Source organism: Cucumis melo, chromosome 4, assembly GCF_025177605.1.
Source record: "Cucumis melo cultivar AY chromosome 4, USDA_Cmelo_AY_1.0, whole genome shotgun sequence".
NCBI classification, from domain to species: Eukaryota; Viridiplantae; Streptophyta; class Magnoliopsida; order Cucurbitales; family Cucurbitaceae; genus Cucumis; species Cucumis melo.
The window spans coordinates 20,527,543-20,537,195 of record NC_066860.1 but is presented as its reverse complement, the minus strand read 5'-3'; the positions used below and the strand labels follow the sequence as shown (position 1 = coordinate 20,537,195).

Genomic DNA, 9,653 nt, shown 5'->3' with positions numbered 1-9,653 from the left:
GTAAGCGTCCCAGATAAATTTTCTTAAGGTCAAAAGTTGTGATTTTTCATTTTTGCAATTATTGTACTAAAAGTAAAATAAAATAAGATGGGTTGTATTTTGTGTTAGTTTCAAATCCACATCTACATATGATTATCTTATACGAACCGTCCATCCACAATCCCTTCTTTATAATTAATATGTCATATGTTATGAATATTCTACATTAAAGTCAAATATTATTAGATGTTCATAATCTCCTTAGGTTACAAATTCATCCAATAACTTCCACATCAATTTTCATAATTTTCTTGTGCCCTATTTATGCATGTTTGGTTTTATAACCATTATTCTCACAACCCTATAAATAGAGGTTATAGAGATGATTTGTCTACACACCACTATTGAGTTCAATTGTCTTCTCTTCTTCCTCTCTTCTCTATTCTTCTCTTTGGTTGTTTCCTTGTTCTTTATTTTATAACACGTTATCAGCACGAGTCTCACCACTTTGGAGATTGTGTGAAAAAATTGATTTTGATTCATGTTAAAGATCCACTAGTTCTCTATAGTTTTGAGGTATTTAGAATCTCGTTCAAATACGATGAGTGTTTTAATTTTGGTGACTTTGCATATATATGTATTTGGTGTATTCATCATTTATCTTCTCATCACCATGATTCATCTTTCTTGAATTTAAACATAAAGTTGAAAGAAGATGAATTTAAACATTTGATAACTAAGTATGCAATATATGTTAATTGTTAAATTTTTTGCTAAGGTACATTTGTTATTAGTTTTACAATTTTATTTGATCGAAACGAAAAACTTCACTCATATTTTCATATGTTCGACAAAAGTTGCACGTACTTTATCCTCATACTTTGGTAGAATGACTAAATAGAAAAAATTTGGATTTAATGAAAAACGATCTTTAATTTGGTTTCAAGTTATGTAAGACAATTCATGGTAAAACTTTTTGATGTTAAATTTTGGGTGCATGAGATATGTGTCTCATGACATGTGTGTTGGATAAGTATATATTCAAACTTAAATTCTATTGGAAGTATATATATATATATATGTCTGTGTGGTTACTATTTTAAACCATAGATAATTTTCATATTTGTTGAGAAATAAAATTTATGTTTGAGAAACTTAAATAACCTTGTTTTGAGTGATCTAAAATAGAAAAGATATTGAATAGCAACTATTTCTTGACTTTAATTTTTTTGGTTAAATCTTATAGATTTGTCAAATATGCTATATCATTTTAGATGTATGTTATAAATGTTATAATGTTATTTAGAATAAGGTGGTAAAATCATGCCTTGTTTTTAAATATAATTTTTATATTTGAAATATTTGATTGAGATGTTTTTCTAATTAATTTATATGAAAGTTTAAATTAGAATATTTATTTTCCTAATTGGATTTCATTTTACTTAGATAAATATTGTTGTAATATTTATCTTCTATATATATACGTTAAGATTATATAATGTTAATGTTGTTTTTCAAATATGAGAATAAATTCTCATGTTGTCTAAGAAACCTTATTTGATTGTTGAATATTTAAATTATTCTCATGTGAATTTTGTGTCTTAAAAAAATTATATATAGTAATTGTATATATTTGATTAAATTCTCATATGACAAAGTTTATGAAAGTTATGTATTAATAGCTAATTACTTCTTAAACCCAATTTTGATTTAATGCACCTAAAGTTGCATAAATCAGTTAGTGCCCATTGTTTTTGTCGTGCACTCGTAGTTGCACATGTCAAAGCATCTTTGCTCTTGGCAATAACAATTTGAGAGAGAAAATTTGAAACATTATGGTTGTGTTTGGTAACATTTCTGTTCCCTGTTTCCTGTTTCCTGTTTCCTGTTTCTTGTTCCCTGTTTCTTCTTTCTTTAGAACAAGAAACAGGAAACAGGAAACAGGAAACAGGGAACAGAAATGTTACCAAACACAACCATGTTTGATAACTGTTAAAAACAGGAACATGTTTGATAACTGTTTCTGTTTCTTGTTTCTTTAAAAAAAGAAACAGAAACAGAAAATGTGTTTGGTAACTGTTTCTTGTTTCCTGTTTTTATTATTTATTGTTTAATAGTTTTGTTTGATTGCTCATCTTCAAGATTTATTTTTATTTTATTCACATGTAATTCAATTAAACATTAAATTAAAATTTATGTCCTGCATTAAACATAAAAATGAAAATGATCAAAAGTACTTTATATCATTTAATACAAAAAAGTCCTAGTGCAGAAATAAAAGAAATAACATAAACATAAAATTGTATCTATCCCTCAAATGTTGCCCAAATTTGATTCGCAATATCATCTCTCGCTCGGGCCATTTCTCATAGATGTTGTCGACTCACATCTAATTCAATTATATCACTCTGCAAATTGGCCGACAAATTATGTGTATCTTCAACGATCATTAATTCATTGCTAAAGTCATTGAAAAGATCATCTTGACGATCATTCAATCTAATATAATTGTGAACTGTGCAACATGCTATCGATATATTATATTTTTGTGTCTTGATCGGGTACGGAGGCATTTGTTTAAGAATAGGAAATCGAGCCTTCAGCACACCAAAACAACGTTCGATGACATTTCGCAGTGAAAAATGTCGATAATTAAACACTTCTTCTCTACCTCGAGGGCGATGTCTCCTTTCTCTAAAATCTCATAAATGATATCTTTGACCTCGAAATGGTGCTAAAAATCCTGACATATTTGAATATCCTGAGTTGACAAGATAGTATTGATCTGCATATAATAAAGCAAATAAAAAATTATCATAAACTCAAATATGGAATTAAAGTTTTGAAAGACACATAATTACTTACCTCTCTTAGGCATAGGAAATTTATTCTCGGGATTCTTGATACATTCTTGAAGTATACGAGAATCATTGGCCGATCCTTCCCAACCAGACATGAAATACGTGAATAACATATCAAATGAACAAACACACATTATATTCCATGTTGTGTTAGTTTTTCTTCCACGAAACGGTATTTGTTCATTTTGGGGAATGCTTGCAGCAACATGAGTGCCATCAATAGCACCAATACAATCCTAAAGGATAATAAAAAACATAAATATATTTCAAAATATTATATTTCTGAAAATAAATCAAAATGTTAAGGCATGACCTTAAAGAAAGGGTAATATTTTGAATTTGATACGATCTCCGTTGCTACAATGTCCATATTGGGTGGACTAATAATTTCTCCACCAAGCTTGCAAACTTTCCTCAAAACCTTGTTAAAAGCTAGAGAAATAGTATGACCCGAATGTTGAAATCTTTCTGCTGCTATACGATTGCTTTCATTATGTGACATGATTAATAAGAATATAGCAACTTTTTCTTGAACGGTAAGATACCTAGTTGATTTCAGATTTGTCTTTGATTTTAAATCTTCACAAAACCTTATGAATGTAATTCTTTTCATTCTAAAACAATCAAAACATCTACTATCGTTTCCATTTAACAACTCAATCACATAATCATGTCCTCTCAGTGCAGAGGTTCTACATGGTTGTTTTGAAGATTGTATCATGTGCAAGCTCATGTAGAATAAAGTAAAAAGGATGCAAATACCATCGTCGTCGTCGTCAGAATCAAAACCGTCATCAGAATGATTATCTTGAATCAAGTCCATATCAATTCACTAGTATATCCCTAAATCAAACATAAAAAACGTACAAATCAAAGACTATTTATGACATAATCCATCTCAATACATCAAACGTAGCCATGTTAAAAAACAACACAAACCATAAAGCCAATTGAAGTCTATATCAATTCAAAGTCAAACATACAAAATTCATGTTCAAGTCTAATATTAAAAAGTAAATGACATAATCCTAAAACATCCCTAAGTAACATCTAAAGACTATTTATGAAATCTCTCTTCCTTGAATCGGGCATGCGCAAAAATAGCTTTCTCCAAGCAAGATCTCCGTGCAAGAGTTTCAGTATTTTGGAATAAGCCTCTCCATCAACATCCTCCATTGTATTTAAAATGTCTAAACATTCCATCAACTCTTCATGAAGATCATCTTTTTTGTTTGATGTTTGGCTCTCATCAACTTGACTACAACCAAAAGATCTTTTCTCAAGGATGTCATTCTTTCTCTTTGCATTCTCCGTATATACATCTAAGAATGATGAGAAGAAACTGCCAAATTCGTCTTTCTTTCTTCGAAATTGTTTTTTGCTTTTTCCTTTATTATTCTCTTCAACACCAACATTTGTGTTGCTTGCAACATCATTTTCATTTTCATCTTCAGAATCTGAAATAAGTCTTGTTGATGGGCAAGCATTTACACCTGTTGCAGTAGTATCTCCAAAAATCCTTACGAGCTTTTCATAATGTGGGCAACCACTTTTTCTAAACTTTTTAGCTCTCTTATTCACCTATAGAAAATGAAAACTGTTTAGCTCTCTTATTCGCCTAAAGATGATTAGAATTGAAAAAAACTGCAACTATTATACCTTAAAAAGCTCATTCCATTGCTCCTCTTCAAGATTGATGGTACCTAATAATGGATCCCAACCATTTCCTGTCATATCACTCAATATCTTTTTGAAGTCTTTGTACATTTGTCTTAATTTGTTAAACTTATTTTTCAATTGATCATGAGAATAATTATATCCTGCACTAGCAATTAGTTGGCTTCTCATATAATTCCAACTAGTCTTTGTAAATGTTGTAGTTGGTCGATTGCCTTTTGCAACCTCTTCATCCATTAAGTCTACAAACAAAGTTTCACTCTTATTTGACCATGGTCCCTCACCTTTTAATTCATCAATCTCAACAACGTCATCGACACAAAGTTGTTCAGTTGATTTTTGTGACATCCTTTCTACATAATGACAAATCCAAAAATTAGTGGCAAAATTAAAATAAACAAACAGAATGTTCATAGTTTACACATCCTTTCTACATAATTAAAAATCTTGTATTAGCCTTTGTGGCTATGGAAAAATTCGAACAAAAATGACTAAATCGTTACAAACCAAAGTTTGAACAACTAAAAAAGAAATTTTGACAATAAAAGCTAAGTTTTACATATGTTTCCATATCTCACTCAGTGTGCCGATATGAGAGCAAAGAACAATACGCCCCTAACATGAGACCCCACAACATATCTACAATTAATTAGTTAAACGCCGATAACATCTAAAAGAGTAAGTTGAACCTTTTTGGTTTTGACATTGCTTCTCTTCCAAATTAATTAGAAAGGAGATAATTGTCACCGAGGGGGCTAACCTACACAATCTCATAGGGTGACTTAGAAAGAGCTCGTAAAGGACCACATATATCACCCACACTTTTGTCTCACACTAAAGAAACATTGTTGTTTTAATCTAACGAATAATGGAAGTACAATTTCATTTTGATTCTTGAACTTATTCCATAAATTTTAATATTTTGAAAGGTATATATTTATGGATCGTTTGAAGAATCCTATTATTCTTATGAGTTATTTTATTAGATCAATACACAATTTGTTTGTCACGAAAGATAACTCATAGTACAAATAAGTTGGACAAATGGAAATTATAACAAACATAAACATCAAATTACAAAGAGTGTGTATTATTTGATCAAATTATAAATTCCAAATTGGCAGAGTCTCATCCCCAATTAAACCATAAAATATAATATTGACTATATATATATATATATTATAATAAACAAAAGAGCTAAAATAATAAAGAATAAGGTCAAAACCAAAGTTGAGAGAAGGACCAAAGAGAATAAGACAAGTGAGAGAAAAGTATGTGAGAAAATAAATAGTACTGAAGCAAAAAAGGGTTTGATGTTTTCTGCTTTCTTTTACCATGAATTACAACATGAGTACCTATTGAAATAAGTTTTTACCATAAAATAAATTTTTAAAAAATTAACAATCTTGAAGATATTTTTTCAATTTGGGAAACTTCGATGTATAGTATAGACACAACACAACAAAGTTTTTTTCCTTCTAATCCTTGTTCCTTTAGTCCTTTGAGATTTGTGAACATTTAAACAACAGAAGACACTATTGATATAAGTATTTCTTTTTAGTACAAATAAATAGGGTATGAAGTTTAGAGCCTTCAACTTTTAAAGACTATGCTCACATACTTGTTATGCTTTAAACAACAAAAGGTTCCTTTGTACGTATAAACAAGCACAAAACCAACATATATTACGCTATGGATTTACATAATAATACACATAAAAACTATATATCAGTTCAGTTCAAACATGGTTAATTGCAAAAGCAAAAGAAAACAGAATAGAATTAATATATAATCAAATTCCTTAGAGACTCAATGGCCTTTAATTTCTCCAGCAAGATTTTTGGTCATTTTCAGCTCAAAACCATTTCTTTGCATTGATGCTATAGTAGGGGGGTTTATATGTCCTGAGATTTTGAGCTGTTGATAATGTCTTTATGAAGAAGAAGATGAAGAATTGGCGGAAACCAACCCCTGAACTCTGTCCCCCCCCTTCCCGTCTCTTCTCCAGAAGAACCCAAGAAACCCATAAAAAAAATCTTTGTTTTCTCTTTTTTTACCCCTTCAACTTAAGATTACTATAATTATCCAACAAAAATGGCGAAGCAGATTTCATATGTGATGTTTGAATGAAAAACTTCAAGTCAATATACCTTTAATTTTCAATAGAAAAAGAGAAATAACAAATAAGCATAAATTTCTTCACCTACGCTCACCTGATTCAATTATACCTCAAATTCGAAGGGTGGGTAACCTCTAAATTTTCTTTAAATCAATCCATCAACAACAAAAAGAAAAGAAAAAAAAACACATCAACAAAAACAATACGCAGGTGATGGAAACCCTATTTTTAAGGGAGATGGAGATCGATAGGAGATAGAGCCATATTTTGACTTGTTGGAGAATCAATAAATAGAGAAAAAATACATACCTTAAGTTAGAGAACTGGAGAAGGGAGAAGGAGAACGGAGATTCGAAAAGAAACGCCTCGCCAGAGAACAAAGATGTAGTCGGAGAAGAGACACCTAGTCGGAGAGAAGACAAAACCGAAGAGAACACCTAACCGGAGAGAAGACAAAACCGAAGAGAACACCTAGCCGGAGAGAAGACAAAACGGAGAAGGGAGATGCCTAGCCGGAGAGAAGGACGAAACTGAGAATGGAGAAGACGAGTGGAAGAGGAAAAGAGAAACAAAGAGAAATAAAGATGGAAAGGAAACAAGAGAAACTTGTTTTTTTTGTTCCCACGAATTCTCAGATAAAATAGAAACATTCCTGATTATTTTGAGAACAAGAAACATGAAACTTTATCAAACAAATTCGTTTCTTAAAAATTAGAAACAGAAACAGGAAACGAGAAACAGGAACGTTACCAAACGGGCCCTATATTAGCTATTGAGCATATGTTTCTATAAAAAAAATGGTAAATTTCGATCAAATAATTTAATAGCATTCTCTGAAGTGAATGTTACAATATTTAGTAAGATCGAAATTGTGTTAATAGAAAAGAAATGTTTATTTGATTAGAACCATACTTATTTATATGAGAATTTTATTTTCCAAATATGTTTTGGAAAAGATATACAATAATATTGTACTTAATAATCTTGTACAATATTAAAATCCCTAACGATGAAAAAAGAGAGCGATGTATGAAAGCAGACATTGAGAAATTATTTGTATCGCTCGAAGAGAACATAGTTTTTATTTTAACCTTATAAATATGATATTATTTGGATACTGCAGATTACTTACTGTAACGACCCAACTTTCCGGACTAAGCTGAGGTCACTATTGAGTACTAAGACTCGACCACAAAACACACAAACCCATAAAGGATCGGTTACGATTCATTAAAAATGTTTAGAAATATTACAAAAGCAGCTTCGGGCCCTATTTTAAATCACAGTCACGAGAGTTTCAAATACAATACTCAAATCATCGAACACAAAATCATAAAACCAAATATTCTAAACATGACTTGATCCAACAAGGGAAAATAACGAATAACAAAATACATCAGCGGAAGCATTAAGAAAACCAAACGCGTCCATATGGCCTTCAAGCATCCTTCTTGCCTCTCGTCGGTCTGCCCCTCGCTATACCCTTACCTGAAAAGTTAAAGAAGAGAAAGGGTGAGTATAAAATATACCCAGTAAGGGACCCACTACTGGGCCCGTTAGGGAACAACAGTTAACTTCCTATTCAGGGATACCATACGTAAACAGTCTAATGGTTCCGTAGAACGCACACATCAGTCTCGTGATCCCGAAGGATGCACGTATCAGTCTAGTGACCCCGAAGGATACACCTATCAGTCTAGTGATCCCGAAGGATGCACATATCAGTCTAGTGATCCCGAAGGATGCACATATCAGTCTAGTGATCCCGAAGGATACATCTATCCGTAAGGTACACTACCCCATAGATGAAGCTAACCGTTACCCCTCGGTCCATACTAAACCGTCTACAACAGTCACACTCCGATAACATTCATATTACAAATTCGCCATAGGCTTCGCCAGTCAGATAGTATAGGTTTAAACAACTACATCCTCAGTTGCTATATGCATTTCCAATTCACACACCATTGTGATATTCCTTAGATCCAGTCAACTAGTCAAATCAGAATCGGACTCATAGTCCTTCCACGACAAAACTCCATGATCAATATCCAGACAATAGACTACCACATACCTAACCTTAAGACTTTAAAGTCCATCGACATACAATTTCAGTCCACAACGTAGCCCATTAACATAACTACAATATACAGAACATCCGGGCATCGGTGTCTATCCGTAAACAACTCCTTACACCCGATGGCACACAAGCTACAACTAGCGGTCACGTTACCTTTACATCAGACAAGAGCATAACAACGATACTTAATAGTCAAACATGCATCAATTCATTCAGTACAGTTACTAACGTGTAATCCCCTGTGGATTACTACGTTTCCAGCCTCGATCCGAGGTCCAGTAGTAGGAAATCCCTTACCTGATACTTGGTTATGCCCCTCGATCGAGTCCACGCTCAACGGATCCACCTAAACGAAATCACAAGGGTTTTAAACGATGATACTAGTAGAAGTCATTTTTAAATGGTCCTAAGCAACATCTGTTGACTTACCCGAGAAAAGGAAAACTATCTCTAAATAAGCCTGCCATGAAACCCGAGAATTTGAGCGTCAACTCCCTAATACCTTCAAGGAACGAAAAGTAGGACCATGTCTTACTCCAATATTCAAACTCGAATCGGTTATAGCCATATTGGGTAAATTACCAAAATAATCCTTACCGAAGACTCACTGTGACCCGAAGTGGAGGGAGAAAATGGCTTAGGTGACTCGGCTCGCGGCTCAGCTCAACTTGACTCTCGGCTCGCGGCTCGCGGCTCGCGGCTCAACTTGGCTCGGCTCGACTCGTGGCTCGGCTCGCGGCTCAGCTCAACTTGGCTTGAATCGACTCGCGGCTCGGCTCAGTCTTCGGCTCAACTCGTCTCGCGGCTCGGCTCGCGGCTCAACTCGGCTCGCGACTCAGCTTAGTCTTTGGCTTGACTCGGCTCGCAGCTCGGCTCAACTTGGATTTGCAGCTTGAATTGCGAGTCAGATTGGATGCGGGTTCTCGGGTCGGGTCAG

At 33.2% G+C, this 9,653-nt stretch overlaps 1 protein-coding gene across 1 annotated transcript; it reads right to left on the bottom strand.

Moving 5' to 3' along the window:
• Positions 1 to 2,681: 2,681 nt before the first annotated feature.
• On the bottom strand, positions 2,682 to 4,865 carry LOC127148960 (L10-interacting MYB domain-containing protein-like). The gene is made up of 4 exons (XM_051083399.1): positions 4,500 to 4,865; positions 4,254 to 4,421; positions 2,845 to 3,076; positions 2,682 to 2,764 (listed from the first exon to the last, which is right to left on the bottom strand). The coding sequence occupies exons 1-4, from the start codon at positions 4,863 to 4,865 to the stop codon at positions 2,682 to 2,684; spliced, it is 849 nt and encodes a 282-aa protein (XP_050939356.1).
• Positions 4,866 to 9,653: the final 4,788 nt, after the last annotated feature.